Source organism: Pomacea canaliculata, linkage group LG14 (assembly GCF_003073045.1).
Source record: "Pomacea canaliculata isolate SZHN2017 linkage group LG14, ASM307304v1, whole genome shotgun sequence".
In the NCBI taxonomy this organism is placed as follows: domain Eukaryota; kingdom Metazoa; phylum Mollusca; class Gastropoda; order Architaenioglossa; family Ampullariidae; genus Pomacea; species Pomacea canaliculata.
The window spans coordinates 17,925,854-17,949,796 of NC_037603.1; the positions used below are offsets into that span (position 1 = coordinate 17,925,854).

General features: G+C 43.4%; 2 protein-coding genes across 2 annotated transcripts in view; one reads left to right on the forward strand and one right to left on the reverse strand.

Moving 5' to 3' along the window:
- The first annotated feature begins 5,781 nt into the window (after nucleotides 1-5,781).
- Nucleotides 5,782-6,906, forward strand: LOC112554831 (G-protein coupled receptor GRL101-like). The gene has a single exon (XM_025222885.1). The coding sequence runs from the start codon at nucleotides 5,782-5,784 to the stop codon at nucleotides 6,904-6,906; it is 1,125 nt and encodes a 374-aa protein (XP_025078670.1).
- A 201-nt stretch (nucleotides 6,907-7,107) lies between these two features.
- The window catches only part of LOC112555655 (collagen alpha-5(IV) chain-like), a 29,749-nt gene continuing 12,913 nt past the window's right edge, over nucleotides 7,108-23,943 (reverse strand). The window contains exons 18-42 of the mRNA XM_025224097.1: nucleotides 23,555-23,652; nucleotides 21,220-21,429; nucleotides 20,701-20,869; nucleotides 19,650-19,751; nucleotides 19,150-19,364; nucleotides 18,050-18,203; nucleotides 17,664-17,780; nucleotides 17,135-17,305; nucleotides 16,797-16,886; nucleotides 16,474-16,635; nucleotides 16,066-16,161; nucleotides 15,773-15,862; nucleotides 15,179-15,312; nucleotides 14,711-15,017; nucleotides 14,401-14,454; nucleotides 13,742-13,927; nucleotides 13,021-13,154; nucleotides 12,687-12,831; nucleotides 12,079-12,189; nucleotides 11,453-11,660; nucleotides 11,005-11,117; nucleotides 10,194-10,399; nucleotides 9,610-9,696; nucleotides 9,274-9,407; nucleotides 7,108-8,726 (exon numbers count right to left, since the gene is read on the reverse strand). Coding sequence (XP_025079882.1) covers nucleotides 8,573-8,726; nucleotides 9,274-9,407; nucleotides 9,610-9,696; nucleotides 10,194-10,399; nucleotides 11,005-11,117; nucleotides 11,453-11,660; nucleotides 12,079-12,189; nucleotides 12,687-12,831; nucleotides 13,021-13,154; nucleotides 13,742-13,927; nucleotides 14,401-14,454; nucleotides 14,711-15,017; nucleotides 15,179-15,312; nucleotides 15,773-15,862; nucleotides 16,066-16,161; nucleotides 16,474-16,635; nucleotides 16,797-16,886; nucleotides 17,135-17,305; nucleotides 17,664-17,780; nucleotides 18,050-18,203; nucleotides 19,150-19,364; nucleotides 19,650-19,751; nucleotides 20,701-20,869; nucleotides 21,220-21,429; nucleotides 23,555-23,652 — 3,647 coding nt within the window. The 3' untranslated portion in view covers nucleotides 7,108-8,572. The remainder of the gene's footprint in view (nucleotides 8,727-9,273; nucleotides 9,408-9,609; nucleotides 9,697-10,193; nucleotides 10,400-11,004; nucleotides 11,118-11,452; nucleotides 11,661-12,078; nucleotides 12,190-12,686; nucleotides 12,832-13,020; nucleotides 13,155-13,741; nucleotides 13,928-14,400; nucleotides 14,455-14,710; nucleotides 15,018-15,178; nucleotides 15,313-15,772; nucleotides 15,863-16,065; nucleotides 16,162-16,473; nucleotides 16,636-16,796; nucleotides 16,887-17,134; nucleotides 17,306-17,663; nucleotides 17,781-18,049; nucleotides 18,204-19,149; nucleotides 19,365-19,649; nucleotides 19,752-20,700; nucleotides 20,870-21,219; nucleotides 21,430-23,554; nucleotides 23,653-23,943) is intronic.

Below are 23,943 nucleotides of genomic sequence, written 5' to 3' on the forward strand. Positions count from 1 at the left end.
CATATTCAAACGCCGTTCACATCAACGTATGCAAAAGTTTGCACGTGTGCTGTCAGATAGTCTTCGACTCAGTTCCATAATTAGCTACTAATTGTCCTTTGTCTGTGTCCTCGTTGATTGAACTTGACACTTCAGAGCCCTCACGATCTGTGTGCTCACGTGACGTCTCTAACGACCGCGGCTTGGCTAACGACATGGTCGATGCTTTGCTGCTGCACCAGGGACTGCAATGTCGGCCAGGTGGCTGCCTTTTATTGTGTCTTCATGCAATGCCATGTGTACTGCGAAAAGACCAGAGTCACAATCTGAGGCAATGTAAGACCGACTGAAAAGCTTTAAGAGAAAGAGACAATCTAAGGTAACACTCAAACAATCTAAGCAGTCAAAGGTTAAATCAAATTAATGCAAGGTTGAGACAGAAGTAACCCAAGAACAGAACTGAGACCATCTCAAGGAAACAAAAATGGAGATAATCAAGGCAATGAAGGTCTAAGACTCAAATAATTAAGTTATACTGAGATAGTCGTAAACTTGAGACTGACACATTCTCGATCATGGACCAAGACTTCAATAAAGGCAGACAATAAACAGAAAATCGAGTTTACCCGATCCGTACATCTCAGTGTCCAGTATGTCGTTCTTGTGTCAAACTAAGCCTGCAATAGGTCCTTGCCATCGACATGACCACATTAAATCATGGATAGAGATGACGATCCTATGATTCTGAACATGAAAACCAAATCAGAGATTGGTACAAATATCACGTGACCAAATATACTTTGCCATGATATTCTTAAAAGAGTACCTTTTATATTTAAAACTGGTGACAAAGTGTAGAATAAAAGTTCTTTTCTGTTAAGGTAAGTAGAAAGGCCATAAAACACTAAAATTGATATATATGCTGTATGTATGGGAGGGGTTCAGTCTTTTAGTTTTCAGAAAACACTTAAGATGGAGAAAAAATTCGCCTTGTGCCTTCCTTGCATGCTGCCATGATCACGTTCATCGTTGTCGCAGAAACACAAATAGCAGCTCACCTGCGTGACTCCAGACGGTAAATGTTGTGCGTGACACGAGATTAATTTCGCTCTCAGCCTAATGAGGTCCTGGCTTCTTAAAAAGCAAACTTTCTGGCGAGAAAAAGCGACGCCCTGTTTGCTGAAGTGCTATTGTTTCAACACCTGAACAAACACGTTTCTGAAGGTGAAGGGACATTGCCGGTAGTGTCCCAGTCTTCGACATCAGGTGACGTGGCAAGAATATGAAAACACTCTCTCTCTCTCTGTCACTCACACACTCTCTCTCTCACGGACATACCCACTCTGTCTATTTTTCTTTGAAGTGTGTTGTCCATACGAAGCCATCAATTTAACGGGAAACCTTGAGATGAGAACAATCATGAAATGACAGCAAATGTACAAGAACATAAATGGCAGACAAAGTAGATACAGGGGAGGAGAGAGCGCGCGTGCGAGCATGCACTTCCTTACAGTACGGGTTGCAATAAATGTTCAGAGATGTCGCTGTCATAATTCTGTCTATCCTGTATGTCTTTGGGATGAAACACAAGGATTCTTTTGTATCGTCTTAATCCGCGAAGACACAGAGGGCGCTATGTTTCGCAAAAGTGGAGCGTGGTGAAGACTTAGGCTTGAAACGTTTTCTTCATTTGCTCCATCGGACAAGAATCAAATCGTTGTCTTTTACAACAGGCAGTAGACTTGTCAACAACAACAACAAAAAGAAGTCTGAATTATGGACATTCTCTTTAACCTTAGCTTCTCTCAATATCGTGCGAAAATTAACTTTTGCTTGAAATATATTGTAATTGAGAATTGTTTTTTATTTTTACAATTTCGAGTTTGAAAATTTAAAATATTTGTACAAAGACATATACATATATATTCGTGTAACATGACCACGGTTGTAGTCTACCGCTTGTCAGCTTTGACAATCTTCTGCGCTCTACTTCTTTTTTGGAAAAGAATGGTCTTAGTATCAGGTCTTTCTGCTACTTCAGTTTCTCTGGAAAACGATTCGCTAACAGTGTCCGAACTCAGCCCAAAAAACCTCGGCGTTCAGACCACTCAAGCCAGCAACAGCTACGAAAGTCAGTCAGACAAACGAACCTCGGCAAGTTATCTGCTCCTGTCAACGGAGAACCTGACAATCTGTCAGGACACTCAGAGTGGTCTCGCTTTCACGACAGACGGCGCCATTATCCTCGTCGACCACAAGGTGGCACCAGGCAACGCTTCTGTGAGTAAGGACGAGCGTCAGTGTGCGATCAGAGTGACCGTTCCTGCGGGTCAGGTGGTTCACTTTCAGGCGGTGGAGATGGACATGCCGTGCGAAACGAGTTCCCTGCGCGTGCTGGACCAAAAGAACAGCGCCGTGCTGGTGTCCGCCTGCGGGGTCAGTAAGACGCTGCGTGACGTCTTCAGCTTCAGCCACCACGTGACGATGGAGCTGAAGTATATCGTGGGGACATCCTTCTCGCTGAGATGTGACGTCACGGGGGCGCAACCGTCTGCGAGGCCGCAGCTGGAAGTGCACTATATGTCGCCGACTAAAGGTAAATGCGTTAGTTATCTTTAGGAATTTTAGCCTTTTAACCTTAGCAGCTGTAGCCTGTTAAGCTTGTTTGTGAGCCGCAGACACTAAACCTTCACCCTGTGCTACCCTTTACCCCTTTTGACAGGTTTCATCCAAACTCCTGGCTGGAACGGCACGGCTTTGTATCCCGTCCTCATGGACAGCTTGATTGACCTCGAGGTACCCAAAGGTCACATGACCATGCTCAGCGTCCATCACCTTGACATTGACGCCAAGTCCATCAAGTGTGACACGGACAAGCTGACCGTCTTCACGACATCCCCTGCGAAGACCCCGCTGTGGACTCTGTGCTACGTCTTCAACCAAGACCCAGTCACGATCCAAACCTCCGAACTGCACGTGCGCTTCGTCAGCGACTTCCAGACCTCAGGCACTGGCTTCAGGCTCGTCTTCTCCTACCACCAGCCATCCACCTTGCCCAGAAAGATGCTGTGGAACAAATGGAACTGTTCGGGAACGCACTGGCCAGACTTTCAGCAGCACTTCCCGTGCGATCTTCAATCGCAGTGTCTAGGGGGCGAGGACGAGCTGGACTGCCCGTACACTGCGAGGGACTGCGGCCTGGGAGCTGTCACTGCGAGTGGCAAATGCTACTTCTACGTCATCGCCAACCACTCGCTGACCTGGTACGACGCGTCCACCGACTGCTTGACACGTGGCGCCACCTTGGTCAGCCTCAACACCCCGGAGGAGTGGCGTGACGTCATGAGTCTCCTTCAGCTGAGGCGCGGGTTGCGGGCGTACATTGGCCTGCAGTCTTCCACCTTCACGGAATCCCACTTGTAAGTTCGAATGTTTTATGTTTAATGTGTTTGATTATCACCAAAACTATTGTACACACGCGTGTATGTGTCCCAGGACCACTAGAGTCTTTAGTTTCTGAATGCCAGACATTTTTGTGTTTTAAAAATTGATATTATGGCATTGTAATTGTAAATGGTTGTTTTCAGCTTGCTGTTTTTGTACTTTTGTTTTGTTTTAAATTGTTGAAAACTATCGTCTGTCCTGTGTTCTATTTAAACAACTCATATATAAATCCCTGATGTAACTAGCAAACTTTTCTGCTAGCTACTCAAATACTCACCTTCGTTCTCCAAATTTTGTTATCCCTTATGCACTTACAACTTATCAGGAAAACTTGCGGTTCGTTTGTAGTCCTGTAAGCACGGCGATATTAAGCTTGCTTCTTTATGGGCAAGACTTTATAAATTCTTTGACTGTTAACTAGTATTGTCGTTTCTTTGCCATAAAATGAAAACAAAATATTAGCATAACTCAACACTACTCTCCCATTTTATGTGTATAATTTATTGTCAGATACTTCTACTACTTTCTTGTTCACACACTGAGTTCAGTTTACAAATTTTTCAAACTTGTTCTTGTTTTTCAATAAACTGGTATGTATTTGTTTGCGCTCACATTTCACATACCTGTTCCACTATTTAACCCCTACTACTATTTCTGCATCGATCTGTTTGAAGTTACAAGAGGAGCTGGCAGTGGGCAGACGGTACTATGGCCTACTTCGTCAAAATCTTCGGGATGACCAGAAGGCCTGCGTGCGCGACCCTTCGTCGCTTCGAAAATGAACCCGTCGTGGACCTCCCGACCCTCTGGCCAGGCGCCTGCGACGAGCAGGGATTCTTCCACTACATGTGCGAGGCCCAGGATGAGGCTGCTCTTCCGGTGCCTTTCGAGGACAAGTCATTTTTGGTTACCGGAAATCCACTATCGGTAAGGCATGTTTCGAACGTCAATCTCCACCTGTGTCCCGAGGGTCACGTCACGCGAGATTTCCTGTCATGTGACCTGCGCAGCGACTGCTGGGGTACGGGCTATGCGTCTGCTTACACGTGCACGGCTCTGATGATGCCACTTCCGCCAATGTATGAGTGCGGGAACGAACTGGAGCGCGTGCCGTATACCCTAGTATGCGACCATCGGCGAGACTGCAACGACGGAACGGATGAAGATTTTTGTGTTTTTCCGCCATGTACCCTGGACAAGCCAAGGAACTGTGGCAACCAGCAGGTAAGGGATGTCTTGTACTTTAGGCATATCAAGTGCAACAAGACCTTAAGAGTAAGCCTCATGGTTAATGCGAGTTATTGCAAATGTGATAAATATAAACAGTTCAATTGTAAAAAAGCCCAAGATTAATTAATGTAAGAACATCACTTGTAGTGTAAACGTGCCATTTTCCGGTTAGCATTACCCTGTGTTCTTGCAGTGTATATCTCTCTACGAGTGGTGCGACGGCCAAGAACAATGTGTGAACCAAGCCGACGAGCAACTCTGCTACGGAGAGAAGATGGAGGACATCGCCAGCCTCCCCCCACCCGCCATCTTGGACTTTGCTACCAACGGCACCTTTGTTGTTCGGCCACTCAGCGTCGCCCAAAGCGCGAGCGGGAACGAGACCCAGTGTCCAGGGACGCATTTCCGGTGTCCGGGTAAGGTCGACTACTACTGCCTCCCCATTTACCTCCGGTGTAACAAGGCGTTCGACTGCCCCGGCAGAGAAGATGAAGCGGACTGCGACACGTACGTGTGTCCAGGTCTTTACCGCTGCCGTGACTCCAACATCTGTTTGCAGGTGAGCGACGTGTGCGACAGCGTGTACCACTGCCCGCAGGGCGATGACGAACTGGCGTGTGCGGTCAGCTGTCCCAAGAACTGTACATGCATCGGACTCGCTTTTTTCTGCTCTGATGCGGCCATGTTGGAGCCGTTTGCGGACTTGCGCTTCTTAAGGATACGTGGGGCGGGAGTCTCTCTGGGTAGCTTACGATACAACTCGATGCTGGTTTATCTAGACCTTGCGCAGTGCGATCTCACTCACCTGGACACTGTTCGTCTCCCCAATCTTCAGATCCTGGACCTGAGCCAAAACTTGCTGACATCAGTAAGCGGAGAGTTCCTGACGAGTCTGCAGAATCTTCGACAGCTCTTCCTCAGCAACAACCCCCTTATCTACCCCTTCTTCTCCGGTCTCTTCTCTCACAGTCTTCATATCCTTGACCTCTCCGGCGTACAGGTCACTGAACTTAGCTCTAACACGTTGGCCGGCTTTCCTCACCTGCGTCACCTGAATTCTCCAACAGCGGGGTGGAATTCGTGCTAGGAGAAGGCTTCAAGCCGTTCAAAGAGCTTCGTTTGCTGGACATGCGTGGTTGCCCAGTCATCGCCTTTCCGCCAGACATGTTCTCGGGGCTGGTCAGGCTGCAGACCGTCTTTGCCGACAACTTTAAGTTGTGTTGTCCGGCTATCCTACCCGCGGATTTTAACGTCCAAAGCTGCCAGGCTCCCTCCGATCATCTCTCTTCCTGTGATGCCCTCCTTCGCTCGCCCCTCTACCGAGTGTTTCTGGCATCCTTCGCCGCGCTGGCCCTCGTGGGCAATCTGTCTGCCCTAGCCTACCGACTGCTTCTTCGCAAGGAGAAGAACGATCTTGGTTACGATGTCTTCGTCACCAACCTGTGCGTATCGGACTTCCTCATGGGAGTGTACCTGTCGGTGGTGGGGGTGGCCGACCGTGTCTACATGGGAGAGTATTTCCGGCACGAGTCGGATTGGAAGGAGGGTATCGTCTGCAAATTCGCCGGCTTCACCTCGTTCCTGTCAAGCGAGGTGTCGGCTCTGCTTGTCTGCCTCATCACCCTCGACCGCGTCCTCGTGCTCCGTTTCCCGTTCAGCACTCTGAGGTTCCGGAAGCGATCTGCGCAGATCGCGTGCGCCGTGGCCTGGCTGGCAGGTGCTCTGCTGGCTCTCGTTCCCCTACTTCCGGTCACGTCTCACTGGCAGTTCTACGCCCGGACCGGCATGTGCGTTCCGCTGCCCGTCACGCGGAATAACTCCTCTGTCTACGACTACACCTTCCGTGTCCTGATAGTCCTAAACTTCTTTCTCTTCTTCGCCATTGCTGCCGGACAAGCCGCCATCTTTTGGTCAGTTAGGATCAACAGCATGTCCGCTACAGACACCACCAAGAAGGGGACCGACCTGACTCTGGCACGAAGGCTCATAACGATCGCCATATTCGATTTCGCGTGTTGGTTTCCGATTGGTTTGATGGGGTTCATGACCTCCACTGGCGTACCGGTCGCCAGCGATGTACATGTGACCTTGGCTATCTTTGTTCTTCCCCTCAAGCCTGCCCTCAACCCCTTTATATACACAATAAATGTTATCATGGAAAAGAGGAGGCAGGAAAAGGAAGAGCAGAGAAGAAAGATTTTACTGGCTCAAGCCAAGATCAGAGATGCTACCACCCGACCTGCGCAACGATGAAACAAACATTGCAGAGTTACTGCAACCTACGACGACTCATCAAAGATGCCGAACAAAAATTACAAAATTAATATTTTATTTCTAACGAGCAGACACCGTTTTCATTGAGGGAGGATTTCTAAGATGCATGAACATAAATATTGGAACAGGGTGACATACAGTCTCTCAAATTCTCGCTGAAGCATAACAGTTTAAAAAGTATTCTTTAAGCCAAATGATGTTTATTCCAGAAGTACAAAAAATGAACGAACCAGTACAGAGCCAAATGTTTAGCGACGGTTTGACTCTCTGCTTTAATGTTTAATCTACTAATGTCTCTATCACATGAGCAACTTGTAGAAAATCAGGGTGTGACAGTAGCTAAATCTCACCTAGATAAGATTTTATTCGGTTTATGTATTATTTGTTGTCTTTTCTCCCCTACCTTTATAATAAAGTCTAATTGAAATTAAAGTCTACCTTTCTGCTTGTAATGTTGTCATGAAATAATCTGTTATGTATTTTGAGGATTATTTAAGGATCCATGCAGTAACTGTTTCTAGAATTTTAACACATATACGTCTAGAAGGGACTAGTCAAGTTATCTCGCTAAGAATTAGAGTTAAAAAATTACAACAACTGATTACAAACCGACTACTCATGGACTTCTGTATTGAAATTTGACTTCTTAGGGTTATCCATTCACGGTCTTAGCAGGTGTTCATTAGGTACATTGGTAAACTGATAGACGCACAGGCAGTGCTCTATGTGAAGGAATTCCCAATACTTATATTCGATGTGCCAATGGCTACTAAAGAAAAGTTTCAATAAATGGGTTTTCCCCCGGCCCCTAAGGTAAAAAAAAAAATAATACACATACTAAATGAGATGACAAGATTATTTGTGAATACAAATGTCGGCGTACTCATAGACACTTTTATTCTGCATGCTGATCTGACAACATTTCAAAAATATTTCAGCAAATATTTCAGCAAAGAGATAAGTAACACACTCACAATCAGAAAAAAAAATTCACAAAACCATCCATATCACATTAAGTGCGAACCAAACTTCGACTGAAGCTTAGCGTTGGCAGTGATAGATGACTAAACTTTTGGCACATGCTGGGAAACAACGCAGAATGCACGTTGAAAATCAACTGTATTCTTAGTATATTCATCATGATACACAAGGTCCGTGAGCACAAAAATTTTGAATGATGCCTAAAACACGGAATCAGGTACAAAAAATAGTATTAACAGTAATAATAATAACCCATTAAGTAAAAGAAACACGTAGCACCACTTGAAATAACGCAGTAAGCCAAAAATAGACAGTCAAAAAAAAAAACATCCAGGGTTAACTGTATGGACTTGAACATGGCAGCTAATTTAAGGATGCATCATACGTCTCATACTAAACAAATACATACTTCCGCGGTATAGAAACAAGCAGTAATCTCCTATACATATATACACACGATTCCCTCCCCCTTCCCACAACTTACCGCCCTTCCCGAGACCCTGAAAGAAGTTATTGCTGCTTCTCATGTGTAGAATTAGTGTTACTGACAAGTGGTGGTGGAAATTTGAAGCGCTCTTCGTGTAGATAATAACTGCTGCATCACGGATTATCCCTCTTGCCCGCGCGGACTCTGTGATGTTGACCCTGACATGGCGGCTGGCGCTCACTTCACCATCCTAAAGAACGCTGGGCCTGTTCCGAAGTCTTTGATGCACACCTGACACCTGCTGATACGTCTCCTCAGATCGCCCGCTTTGAGAGTTTCTGACAAAGGTCGTCTGAACTGGTCGGCTCTTTCGATGGTTGTCATCCAGAAGCTGTTAGGGAAACAAAAAACAAAAAGATTGAAGATTTCGGAGCTAAGAAATCAGCAGCACACACTGACACGACAGGGAGGGAAAATGCCTAGGGGTTTGGTTTTGTTTTTTTTTTTGTTGTTTTTGTTGTTGTTTTTGTTTGTTTGTTTTCTGTTTGTTTTCTGTTTGTTTGTTTGTTTGTTTTGTTTGTTTTTTTTTTTTTTTTTGTTTGTTTGTTTTTGGGTTTTTTTGGTTTTTGTTTTGTTTTGGTTTTTTTGTTTACAGAGTATGTTCACACTTAGTGATACAAGTTGTAAAACGATAAAATTGTACTGCAAGTGTACAGTCTACAGTATTCCCTCTTGATACCTCGCATAATCAACTATTGAGAGGTCTTAAAAACTGAAAATAAAATAATTTCGGAATATATATGATCTGAAGCAAAAGGAAGGCTTTTCGTGTCGATCTAATATTGTACACGCATGCATTAACCCAATGAAGTGTGACTCATTCAGACTGAGGTGCTTAGGTGGTACATAATTTAGTATATTGCACAAGATATGATTACCTTGCCGACGTGGCATAGTAGTTGCATGTGCCTCGCCCATGACACTCAATGAACGGGGATGTTCTGAAGTCTTCCAGACAGGAGCCTGGGGATTGCAGACCTTGTCCTGTGCCGCTGGTGCCAGAGCCGGTGCTCTGTAAACAGAAGTACACGTGCAGGCGCGCACACATATATATATATCAAGATAGATATTTAATTACATATTTGAATCTGTTAAAGAAAGCGAGTTGAAAGAAGCAAATAAACAAGTTTTCGTGCGCTGACATCGTCGTTGTTGACGATTGCAAACAATTAACACAGCAAAGTCTGTTTTGACGAGGAAAGCTGTATGCTCACCAGCACGAAGCTCCAGCCTATCCACACACCACTCCATCCCTGTGGGCAGTCTGGAATCACCATCGTCTGGCTGTGCACTGCGATGATCTGAAAGACAATGTCAAGTTGAAAATTGCCGTGTGTGTCTTGCTCATTTCCGTCCAAGACACCACTTCAGACTACAGAATGGACACAGAAAGCAATGAACGTGTTCACTATATTGACCTAGTCCTTAACACAGAGGTCAAGGCTGCTCTCGACAGTGAGATTATTAATTCTCAAATGATTTCATATAGTGTTGCTCCTTCAAGTCATACTTGCTCAGATGCATATGATATCACAGCAGCAAAATCAATAAAAATAATCATGATAAACAACAACACACTTCCATCATCTTAGAGTTAAAAATCTGGAGAGCGCGCGTCACAGACTGGTGAGGATGTGTCACAAACTGGTTGTAAGACTGAAGGTGTACCACAGACCAGCGAGGGTGTACCACAGACCAGCGAGGGTGTAAAGACTGGTGGTGTAACGTCGGCGAGGGTTTATTACAGACTTGTGGGACTTGACCACAGTTATATATACTTACATATACTTATACTCACCGGTGAGGGTGTATCACAGACAGCACAACGGCTGATGTACGGGCGAATCCTGTCACCGGAAACCGGGTCCATCATGGGAGTCATTGGCTCTGGCGTGGACAGCCAGTAACTGTAATCGGAGCGGGAAGCGAAATTGCACACGTTGTTGATGTTGCAGAACATAAACGGCATCGTATGGAAGCGGCGCAGACAGCTACCCGCATCACCTGTTGATGAACAACAAAAATTATGGTATCCCCCTCGACCTTCACTCATTCGCTGGAGTTAATGTGTGGCAAAAGACTATTGAACCACAGACGTGAAATCTGGAAACAATTGAATGTTACAGTAGTTAAGGCCAGGTATTCACATTTGATCCGCAACTTACAACCCCGTAAAACACTAGAGAGGCCTCCAAAACATGCAGATAACTCTGTAAGTCAAATTCGACCTCAACAGCGTTCTTATAACGGTGTTATTACACCATTGGTGTAAATGTTAGAGTATCTGGTGGATCCTTTTATACACCTAGAGAGCAATATTTCCTTCTGCGTCTGTATGGTGTCACAAAATGTCAATATTTTAAAACTAATACGGGGTGTTTAAAAACTATTTTCTAATCAAACTGATATATATCTACATATACACAAACATGTATTTTATATGTATATATATCTAAATGGTATGCATAGATACGTATCTCTCTCATACACAAACACACGCGGCCTGATTTTGCTATGCTAAAGGCACCGCACAGAAAAAAGCACTTCCATTCTCAGCAACACAAGAGAAAAGGGCAGACAATCCACTAAGCTGTATAGTGAACTCTTACCCAGATCTTGACCGTGAGCGCGTCCGTTGCCAACGACGTAGAGGAGGGAGTACCCGTCCCACATCTTGGTGGTGCCGATGGGGCAGTCGGGTGGTGAAGTAGTCTGACTGTGTCTGTGACAAAAAAGCCATCAGACGATTTGAAAGATTCTGCCAGCTGCATCAAAAGTTCTGCATCAACAATAACTTCTTTTTAACTGAACAACGTCCGTGTTTGCAGTCACTCTTTAAAATATGAATTTAAGTTTGTATTCAGTGGAGTTGCACTTGACGATGGCATGTTCAATGCCATGATGCTGCCGATGCAGTGTTAAGCAGATTGCGGAGTTCATCCTTAAAAGGACAGGTCAAAAAGCTTCACACGCTCGTCCTTCTCCATTTCCTATTTTCGCAATCCATCCCTCACCCTTCCACAACAATCTCTCACATAGACAAACAAACAAACACACCTTGTAAAGAATATGCCGGGCCCAGTGCCAGGTGCACCAGGAACACCTGGTACTCCCACTCGACCAGGTTCCCCAGGAAAACCAGGTGTGCCGCTTCTCCCTCGTCCGCCGGCAAGTCCCGGCCTGCCCGACTCTCCTACAAGGCCATAGAAACCGGGCTCACCGGCTTCTCCTTTCCGTCCAAGGAACCCTGGGAAGCCATCAGTACCTGCGGATGGGAGAAACATTGAAAACAATGTAATCTTTTGTTGACATAGGAAGGGAGAAACTATTCAGTCCATTTTTGCTAGTAATTTGATAAAAATGATGATCACTTTTGTACGTTTCACTCAAAAATGAGACTTTCTCTGAAATTTCGGATGGAGGACAAGACAGATTTGTAAACTGCTGTTTTGCTGCTGCTATTAGGCATTCACAGCCTTTTGGTTTTTGTCGAGGATTTTTAAACAGTGGCACGACCCAATGTATTAGAAAGTCTTAAACCTCTTGCATCATCCACCAACCAACCACCCCCAAACCCCGTGTCGAGTTCCTGCCTCTCCGCGGAATGTAATAAACTTGAAATCGGTTACCTCACACCATAGTACCGTATCGCCTACAGGTAATCGATTATATGCATCTCCTACCTGGTAGTCCAGGATCACCAGGTAATCCACGAAGTCCTGGAAAGCCTTTGTCACCAGGGCTGCCTTTAAGAAGCTCGAAATTGTTGAAAGGCGTTCTTGGTCCTGTCGCACCTGTGCAATAATGTGTTCAATCTTCAATGCGTAGTTTATGTCAATGTATTCTAACTCTTTTGTATTCATTCTTTAATATTGGGTTCCTCATTCTTCTGTTTTTTCCTCATCGTATTCTACATATTACGCAGATTCTCTTTCTTTACAATCCATTTGTTTAAGTTCTTTTATAAAAGCTTTTTCTTTAATATAGTCTACAGTTTGCATGGACTCTCATTCCCATTTGTATCATATTCTTACTCTTCGCTTTTATATATCTGGAGTGAAAGTTTCGGACACGAGAACCGACGATTTCTTAAAGTGAACGAGCTTAAAGAATGCACATTTCGTTGTCGGATCTCTGTTTTATCTAATTAAAATGCTCCTAATCCTCGCCTTGAACAAACATAAAAGGACAGAACAGCCCTGACTACCTAGTCGGGTTGCACTGCACATGTCAGACAGGACAGCAGTTCACGCTGGTTCAAAATAGTATGTGAACAATAAAAACAATTTACCCTTTACACCCTTCCGACCCGTAGACCCTTTGGGACCAGGATACCCAATTTCTCCAATCAGGCCCTTTTGTCCTGGAAGTCCTCGTAAGCCATCTTCCCCTGCTAAACCTTGCCTTCCCGGAAGTCCAGAAAATCCTGGGTCTCCCTGCACAACGGTTATCGGTTGCAGTTTATTTATGCATTTCAAAGAAGTAAGAATTACTGGTGTTTCTGTATGAGAGTGTTTTTACAGCTCACAGCTCCTCTCTCTCTCTCACATATATATATATGACACGTATGTAGGTCTAGTAAAATGTGCACATCATTGGCCTTAACTGTAAAATCTGGCGCTTACATCTAGCCCTGGCAAGCCTTCCACACCATCAAGTCCAGGTTGTCCAGATTCTCCAGGAAGACCACTAACACCTTTCATTCCAGGAAGACCAGGTAAGCCAGGCATTCCGTCAATCCCCTTAGCTCCGCGGCGGCCTTTGGAGGACAAGAAAAATAAAGATAACAAAACCTTTCTTTCCTTTTTTATTCAAAATTAAGGAAAGGCACTTCAAACACTTATGTTATACAAACTTTTGTTTCATGAAAAATGTACATGTATGAAAATAAGTACGAATCTCATTGAAGGCTGCTTCTGGGAGAAAGCGGGTTTAATATTTCATGCAAAAAAACCCATATGGCAACAATTTGAATGGTGGTTATACCGTGTTTATATGATTATCTAAACAAAGTGCATCGAGAGAGACTTTTATTGGGAATTTTTCAGATAGGTTGATACTTTTACGATTCTTTGTTTACGAAATTTATTTCAAAAATTATTATTATTATTATTGTTATTATTATTGTTGTTGTTGTTGTTATTATTATTATTATTGCAAGGCCCTAATCTTAACTAAAAAATGTTTTGGATAGCGCTGTTGTGCCTCTCATCGTCATCTTGTACAGGAGGCACTATAATGTTTCATCAGCCAGGTTGGATTCGACTTGTAACATTCTGCATATTTGAAAAGTTAATGATGTAATTCACACACTTTCTCATCACACAAAATGTGTAAAGCACGCACCTATAAGTCCAGGCAGGCCAGGCTCTCCAGAAAAGCCCTTCGGCCCCCGGACAAGTTGGTTGGGTTCTCCTTTTGCTCCCTTTATGCCGGGTAAACCGTTTAGTCCATCCTCTCCCATTGATCCCCGTTCTCCAGGTATTCCAGGCAAGCCAGAGATGCCATCATCTCCAGGGGGTCCAGGGCGCCCTACATGGGAGACAAATATGATAAGTCCCTGCTTATCGCCTCCTGACTACGCTGAGCAGAACACGGCAAACTACAGCTAACAAATACAAACAGTAACTGTACACATTATTTAGCCACCGTGATCCTAGCAGGAGGAAAAGCTGCGATTGAGGCTCAGGTATAGTCTCGACATGCGTATGTACTTGAAAATGTACACAAAGTGTGTTGGAGGGTCCATTCAAATATGTCCGTTTTTTTACAGTTTGCAAGCAGTTCTGGAAGCAGTCCATTTACAACTCTTTCTATCTAGTAGTCGCATGTCTAACTAACCGCGCCTATCCCATGTCTCAAAACACACATGTACTTTACCGGTTAATCTGACAGTCTCTCTCTCTCTCCAGTTTTCTCTTCCAGAAAGGTGTCAGTGTTTGTGTGTTCGTATTTGCGTGTCTTTGTGTACGAAATATTTGTATGCGCGCACGCTCGAGTTTTACCAGGAGGTGCAGGTGCTCCGTCTGGTCCTGGAGGTCCCACAGGGCCTCGCGGTCCTGAAAAATGAAACATAACCAATGTGCGATTCTTCGACCTCTTTCAACGCCTATCCTTTTAGAAAAAATATTCATGATCCCTTACTTCACTTCTATAACACTCAACGACCTTTATTCTACATTCTTTAGGTATTGAAGGATAATTTGTTAGTTAAAATAAAAATCATTGAAACAGATTTGCTTTTCTGAGCACAACTGGTTTGTCACTTGCTAGCTCCGTCGATAAATCGGTTAGTTATTCATTTGAACAACTCACCAGTGCGCCCAAACTCTCCAGGGAAACCATCTCTGCCAGGTCTACCCGGGTCTCCAGATAGGCCTCGTTCTCCGGGTAATCCTGGTAGACCGTCCTCACCCCTTCTACCAGGCTCGCCAGGTATCCCTGGGGTTCCATCGGGACCCACGTCTCCACGACGACCTGGCAAGCCAGGTAGTGCCGGCCTGCCGTCTCGGCCCCTGTCTCCATCAGGACCACGGGCGCCTGGCTCCCCTGGTCGACCGGAGAGTCCCGGATCACCTGGAGCTCCAGGAGGCCCGGGTCGACCGCTACGACCATCATCACCCTGACTCGCAGAAAAGAAGATTGATGCAGGCGAGGTTCATTTAGAAACATTACTAATAATTTGCCTCTATTTAGCACCGCCATTTCTAGTATCTTCGTCTTTAATCTCACTCTCTTTTCTCTCTCTTTCCTCTCTTAGGTATGACAAAAAAAACAGCTCACAATTTCGCCTATTTCGCCAGGAACGCCGGGAGGTCCATCATCTCCTCTCATTCCCTTGAAACCCGGCTGCCCAATGCGGCCATCCTCACCTGCTGTGCCGTTACGACCACGGGGCCCTGGCAAGCCGGGAAGTCCTGCACAGGCACATCTCGTTTTCAATTCCACTGACATTTCAGATTACTCGACTTAAGTTACAATTCAGCAAGAAAATTCTATCGGGTTCACAGCTTGTTTCTAGTCGTCAGCTGACAGCCAGCGCAGGGCAATTAGTTAAACTGATTAAGCATTAAATGCGAATGTATAATTACAATAATACACATTACAATCACAAAACACGTGGAAGCGGGGGAGGTTGTTTTTTTCCAAGCCAGCAACTAAAGCCATACCACGGCAAGGCATCCAGCCCTGTAAACAGATCCCACATGCAGAGAAAGAATAGTGTGCCCGAGACGAGAGCTGAACCCAAGACAGGCCAACCGACCAAACAATACCATACAATGGCAGACAACTAGCATTCCCCATAGTAATCGCTGCAAACAGTCAGGAGGAAGAGAGACATATAAAGCACAAGAAAGGAAATAGAGGAATTCTCACCTGGTATTCCCATAACGCCGCCCTGCCCCTTTGGTCCTGGCAATCCATCTAACCCTCGCAGTCCAGGCAGCCCAGGCTGGCCGGGACGCCCTATGACACAAAACCAGTCTCTTTCTTTTGTCGGTTTTATAAACTTCCACTTTAAAAAGATGTTTCAAAAGCTTATAAACGTCGACCCTTTATTCTCTCAGAACTGTCTACGAAAAATACTGCTTTTAAAGGAACTAAAGCAAATTAGATGAATATCCTGAAAGCAAACACTATATTTTTTCTTTCTGCTGACTGATGTATACCTGGTTCACCAGGTATAGATATCCCACGGTTGCCCTTTTCTCCAGGTAGACCTGGAAGTCCGTCTTCTCCTGGAAAGCCAACAAGGCCAGGTTGTCCTGAAATAAGAGATACATACATAATTCAGAGCCAGGTGACTGAACACCTATCTGCCTCAAGTAGGAGACACAATTAAGAATAAGTAAACACAGGGTCATGCAAGCCCCCCTCTGTCTCTCCCCAATTCTCTCTCTTCCGTTAAATGCGACAGATACATACACGCACACATGCAGAGCCTGTGCCCTCCTGTTTCCTCCTGAGGAGCGAAGGAGTGTGGACAGACAAGATTTCAGTAAAGTAGTGGGAGGACACGTTTCTCTTATACTATTAACAAAAAAAATCATTTTGGTAGAACAGTTGGCAGAACTTACCATCATCTCCAAGTAGTCCAGGACGACCAGTAGGGCCTGGAAGCCCCGCTCTTCCCTTAAATCCTGGCAATCCTGGGAGACCTGATTCTCCAGGTAAACCGGGCGGTCCTGATTCTCCAGGTATCCCTGGAATACCCAAATCGCCTGGGCTTCCTACTTCACCTGTTGATCCAAACACCGCAGTTTGCCTCAATGAGATTTTAAAGGTTTTTTTTAAAGCGTGGTAGCTGTCAAAATCCGAAAATTACCCGCAGAAGCAATTAAGTAGAATAGCATTCTGTATTAAGAGCTAATAATCATTTTTATTCAGCTAAAATTCTCACCTATTCCGCCAGGTAGCCCTTCAAGTCCATCAAGACCAGCAGGACCACGAGGACCCTCGCGGCCCATTGCCCCGCGCTCTCCTTTAATACCTAGAAAAAAGCAAATGAAATATTTGCGCTGTAAGTAAATAAGACAGTAAGGAATACCTGTACTGCTAAACGTTTGGTGATAGAACACCTTAAAAGAAAGGAGCTTTCTACAATCCTCACAAACCCAAACTAATACTGAAATGTTGAGATCACCAACATTTACGCTTACTGTTAACTTCATTCACAATATGTAATCTAAAGGAATCTCAGCATGAGTAAACACTGTCCATCACATCATGTGTATTTACCTGGTAAACCAGGTAAACCAGCCAATCCCTGTCTTCCTATGGCACCATCCCGTCCATTTTCGCCTGAGGGACCTGGTAAACCTGGTCTTCCTGAGTCACCTGGACGTCCTGGTTCTCCAGGCAAGCCAGGCAGTCCAGCATCACCACGAATGCCAGGAAGACCCGGTTGTCCTGTGAAATTCAGTTGCACTTAACTTTATGTAAGTCTTTAGAATAGTTGATCATAAATTGATATCACACCCATTCTAGAAAAGTACCAACAGCAACTAATGTAAAAACATCTTTACTGAAACAGGTGCTGATGATATGCCTGTTACAGGACTGTATATAACGTAAGAAGAAAGGCCTGTAAAAAAAAAAGTAAAGGTCAAAGGTTCTGCTGAACATAGTCTCGATTACTTCTTAATCTGTTTTACGTTCAAGTTCCTCTCTATAAGCAACAATCTTTCCTTTGGTAAAGGAACAAGATAAAGTTAAAAAGTGTAAACATTGCATGCTCTTGTAAAGTAACTAATCAGTAATGACATACCTGACCTTCCTTGTTCTCCTGGAAAACCTGCTAGACCAGGTAGACCTGGCTGACCAGCGTCTCCTGGGCGACCAGGTTCACCGGGCAGGCCGGGCACACCTTCATAGCCAGGTTCTCCTAAATGAGGTTATCAAAACTTAGTGCCACTCAGGAAAATGAATACTGAAAAAACAAATTTCTGCACAACAGCAAAAGAAATTAAACTTTCTGACACTTTCAGCATCTAACATTTTTACACAGAGTTGCATACATTTTATTACAGAAACTTGTCTTCTGCATGTTTTAGGCATGAAACCATATTTGATAATTTTTCAAAAAATACAATTCTGTGAAATCCTTGGGACATCTGACTTACTGCTACTTAAAGAAGTTTCTTTCCTACATACCCTTCCTCCCTACAAAACCAGGCAATCCTGGTTGACCACTTCCTCCAGGTGTGCCAGGTGTACCAGGGAATCCATACTCTCCAGAGGGACCAGGCTCTCCAGGTACACCTGCAGGGGCAGTGCGAGGTGTTTCACCTTTGCGTCCAGGAAACCCCTGGAATCAACAGCAATAATGATGCATGAATTTTCTGCATCTCTAAGCTCACATACATGTGAAATGTGTTCCTGTGTGCCTAATAGCAATACCCTTGTATTATATGCCTTGCAACTAAGAAAGTTGGAACAGCAGTTAGGCAATAAAACTACTACAGCACTTTCAGTTTTCAGTGAGTTACTCATGTTACGCAACAAGAACCAATGCAGCCCTTACAGTGAGTTAATAGGGGCAAGAGTTAGATAGCAAGTGTGATAATAGCATTTCTGGCAATAAAACTAATGCAGTAGTCACAGTCAGTTGATCATAGCAAAATTTTGTTTTTTATCAAGCTCTCTAAATGTCAGGACAGTCCATCAACAAATGACTGTCTTGTCAGCAACTGTCACTGTTATCTTTATTTTATTTCACTATTATATTTCACTATTTTATTCTCCACACCTATATTTCTTCAGTGTATTACTTCTCCCAAAGATCTGCACCCACAGTCCTAATGAGCAGTCATCTTTGTATGCTGGCCTCTATTCACAACACCTAATCAGCTCCATTTTTCAAAGGTCACTTACAACATTCTTGCTTCCCAAATATCTCCTAAAATAAATTGCCCTTTTCTTCAAACAATTCAGTTTGAAAATAATAAAATAAATAATAAAATGAGAATTTGCATGTGGAGAAGAATAAGGGCACAACTAGTCCATTAACTGCTTTTTCTTCTTATGTGTGACCTTCTGTAAATCCATTCAGAACTCCGATAATGTGCTTCAGCATCAACTAAAGTCATGCTCTGTTCCTGTTATAAAGATTATGTTATCATGAGAAGATACTTATCAATAAATGTCTCGATTATGTGTTATTATGAGAAGATACTTGTCAATAAATATCTAGATAATGTCTTATCAAGAAGATTCTTGTCACTAAAATAATGTCTAGAGACAGCCACACTCACAGGTCTTCCTGGTGCACCAGGTGGGCCATCTTCTCCTGATTCTCCTTTCAGGCCATCAACTCCAGGAAACCCTGGATCTCCAACAGGACCAGGGTAGCCTTTGGGACCAGGAAAGCCAGGTGTTCCAGGTAATCCAGGTAACCCTGGATCTCCTACCATTCCTTTTTCACCTGGGAGACCAGGCAGTCCATCCTCTCCTCGCGGACCACGAGTACCTTCATTAAAAAGAGAACCAACACCATTAGAATGTTTTTAAACCCAAATGTCTATCATAAGCAACTAAATAAAATGCTTTTATATTTCCTTTTGACATTAAAGGAAAATACTATGACTTGGCTGAGATTCCTATTTATTTCTCTAACCCTCACAAAACATAAAGAGATGCACAAGGTGGATAGAGATACGTTTAGACACAAGCCTGTGCACATCCCACAATAATTAATGCATGTCAGTTCTTCCACTCAGCCTTCTTATAAACTTCCTCACTCATTTATTCTTACCTGGAGCACCATCTCTGCCAGGTAAACCATCAATGCCAGGTAGCCCAGATTCTCCCTGGTCACCTTTATCAAGTTGTATGAGGAATGCCTCTCCTGGTTGACCTACAAGCAAGAAAATTAGTAAGCTTCTGCTTTTAAGTACATCTACTATCCTTTTACAAACCTTTAAAATTATTTAATAATACTTTACATGTATTCATGCCTCAAAGGAGACATGATACAGAAGGTAAAAATGATAATAAAGAAGACATGTCATCGCTCTTCAAATGTGATTCTTTAAAAATGTAAATGTGAATCTTTCAAGATTGATCATAAAGAAATCATACAAAAAATTAATGATTCTGGCCATCACAAACCAACTAGGCTTAAAAAAAAACCAAGTCTGTTAAAAGATCTGCTAAACTTTCTTTTTGATGTAAGCCTCAATCTTTTATTTTTAAGTAATCCCATTTCTGTTCGTTCTTTAAGAATGGAATTTATGCAGAACAGAAAAATCACAGTGCAAGACCACAGATAAAATACAAAGAAAATCTGAAGTACCCTAATTGCCTGAAAGGACTAGTGCATAGAGGGAAAATAGTCAACTGAAGAGGAGAAAAAAATTACCAAAAGAAAGATGAAAGGAATGAGGAAAGATAGAAATGAGAAGTGGAAGTAGATATGCACTCAAAGAGTAAACCAATCAGAGCAGCAGTAAAATAGAGAGCCAATAAGGATTGCAGAAAGCAGGTTGAATTCTCATCAATGTCCTTATTTTATCAGCTAAAGTTACACCTTTCTCGCAATGTTGCTACAGTTTGTGGATGTATATTAAAATAATCACTGTTCAGAAATCTCCAAGGCTTTCCAAAAAACTGTGGTACTGTGATAGAATTTCCTACAACTAATGATAAATTTTGTAAGGTGTTATTGGGCATTTTCTTTTTTTCCTTGTTGGTTTATTTGTTCTTTTCCCATTTATCAACACTCACACAAAAAATCTTTTATTGGTAGCTGCAGTCAAGCATCTGAACCTCTTTCACTTTTAGTTTCTAGAAAATTAAATGCATACCTTTTTGTCCTTTTGGTCCTGGAAAGCCCTCCAGCCCAGGTACACCTCCCTGGCCTTTGCGACCTAAGGCACCTATGGTAGACTGTCCTGCTAAACCTTTGCGACCAAGTTCACCCGGAAGACCAGGTAACCCATCCAGTCCATCATCACCTGGTTGTCCCAAATCTCCCTGATAGAAGAACATCACATTTCTGAGTACAGCTGAAGCCTTATAATGTATGGGTAAAACAAGTTTTGATCAAAGACTATCTCTAGTTTTTTCTTGACTGTCCACCTTATACTTAAAAAAGATTTTTGATTACTCATCCAGAAGGTTTAAGCCTATTTCTAATGTGTGTCTGTATATATGTGTATCACTGAAGTTTTACACCTACTATAGCCACTTACTAATTTCAAATCAAAGAATTTGGCAATTACATTTGCAATCAAATCCTTTACAAATTTTAACCAAAGTCTCATTTATATGAAGATAAATATTTCATCAAAATTATCTCATCTACTGAACAATAGACTCCTCACCTTTAATCCTGGAAGCCCAAACAAGCCTGGCATACCACGGATTCCTGTGTCACCCTGTGAACCATCTGTACCTGGTATTCCTGGAAATCCTGCAGTGCCCTTCGCTCCTTTGGGTCCTCTGAATAACTCAAGACTGGGTGGCGGAAGAATAGCCCCTGGGAAGCCCTTAGGACCAGGCAGACCATCAGGTCCAGGTCGACCTGCAAAACCCTAAGAAAAAAGGATTTCTTAAATTATCTGTTGGTAAAATTCTTACTTAAAATTACAAATTATTTTACATGCATACTTGTATTATTTGTTCCTGCATATTTAACAATGCTGATGTTGCATAATTAGAAGCAATTAATTTTCTTTAGAAATATTTCAAAGAGAACAAGTTTTAGAAAAGCAGAAAGTTATACTCCAAACAATAATAAAAAAATAATTAGGAGATGGTCATCAGACAAGGAGTGGACTTGTCTGACTGGTGTAAGGGAAGGGAAGTTCAGAGAAATAGTCAGCAAAGAAATTAAAACACAGCACAGGCAGTTTGTACTGAATGCGAAAACAGATGGGTAGCCAGTGCCAAGGAGAGCAGGGAGCGTGGTCCCATTTCCTAGCTCTAAGCACCAGACGTGCAGCAGAGTTCTATACTTTCTGGAGTTTGTGAATCGAGGGTATTCAGGGCAACCAACAAGCAAGGAGTTGTAGGAATCAAGCCAAGAAAAAACAAACACACAGACAAGAGTGTTGGTAGTACACATAGAGAGAATGTGATGGGTAGTGCTGATCTCATCTAGCTCATAACAGACAGGCAGACATGTGTGACTGGTCTATCATAACAGGCAGACTGACAGACAGCTGTAACTTGTCTATCATAATAGGCAAGCTGTAACTTGTTTAGCAAGAGTCATGTCTGCAGTGACAATGAATCCCAGATTCCTGATGGATGATGTAAAGGTGATGTTGGTTTCACCCACGTTAAAGTGATTTGGCAGACAAACAAGTGAAGATTGATTTCTTCTTCTCAAGTATAGGAGGGCTCCCGTTTTATCATTGAGTTTAAGTTTGTTTGATATCATCCAGTCTTTGACATCGCTAATACAGGTTTCTATGCAGAGTGGACATCGCTAATACAGGTTTCTATGCAGAGTGGACATCGCTAATACAGGTTTCTCACCCTGTGGAATGGAGCAGTAAAGTTGCATGTCATCAGCATATGATTGACGAGAAACTTTATAAGAAGTGGTCCACAAGAGTTGTCAGAAATATCACCACTGTCATGGCAAATAATATGTCAGTGGTCACTTTAATTAGGACCTGGAGGACTGGTTTGACCACAGCTTTCTGGAGCTCAATGTTGAAAAAAATGGAGATGCCCTTTGGAAAGAGTACATGATGGAAGAGATGGCAGTACCCCTCTCTCCACATCCAAATCAGAAGACAGTAGGTGCAAAGGGCTGCCAGTTTTAAGTATCTTGGTACATAGATGGAAGACTCTCGATCCTTTAGTGTACACATGCACAAAATGTACAAAAAGGCCCAGGAAAGACTGCACCTTTTAAGGAAACTTATAGCTTCAACGCCAGCTCTGGGGTGCTGGAAACTGTTTACAGGATGTTTACAGCATCCTCACATTTAACATCACCGCCTGTTATGGTCACCTCCTCATCAAAGACTAGACAAGGCTGGCCAGTCATCCACCAGGCAAATAAAATTATTGATACATCACAGCTGCCACTTTCTGACTTTATCTTCATGCAGTCAGAAAGATATAGCATATAACATCACTTCAGACCAAACACACCCTCTCCACCCAAACTTCAGCTGTTGCCCTTGGGCAGGCGCTACAAAAAGCCACATGCATAAAAACTGCCTACCAAAGGTCCTTTGTGCCAGCAGCAATCACGATCTTAATAAAAGGCACAAGGTCTACCATATTACCTGGCATCCTTCTGGAGGTTCATATGTATGTCAAGGAGGTTCATATGTATGTGTGTGTAACCAACACGTCAGTCCCTAATGGCTACGTAGGGGTGGGCTAGTCGCACAAGAACACAACAAAGATCAAAGTTGCCACACAACTGTAGAATTTAAATCAAGTTTCACTTAGCAGCTGGCCTGCTGTCTCTCCACTCTCACTTCTAAATCCAAAGCCTCTCTCAACTGCAAAGCTACACTATTTATCCTACCCAAAGTAATTCGCATTTTTAAAGAGTCAATCCTGAGTGGGGCACCCTGTACAAGCAGATGAAATGCAAAAAATATATATATAACATGAAGAAATATTGTAAAAAAAGTAAATGAAAGTGGGATGAGATAGACCAAGAAAAAAGAAATAGAAAATTATATTTACTGGTGGTCCAACACGGCCTTCCTCTCCTGGTCGGCCAAATTCACCAGGCTCCCCTTTGGGTCCAGGAAAGCCACCAGGTCCAGGAAACCCAGTCTGTCCTGCAGAAAAGTTATTTCAAGACGTTCAGTGTACCTGACACAGTTACTGTTGGGTTTTGTTTTAATGGAAGTTTTTGTTATTTACTAACTTCTTAGTACTTAGGAACAGTAGATGTGCATAAATAAGTTTACATATGCAAGACAGGGAAAAGAAAGTAGTGGAGAGAGACATGGGGCAGGTAGGAGAAAAGGAGGGACCGAATGATACGCGCGGGGAAAGGGGTTGGTGTGGACAGAAGGGCAGACCATTAAAGCATGTGCAGACTGTGTGTAGCATGTGTTGAGAATGTA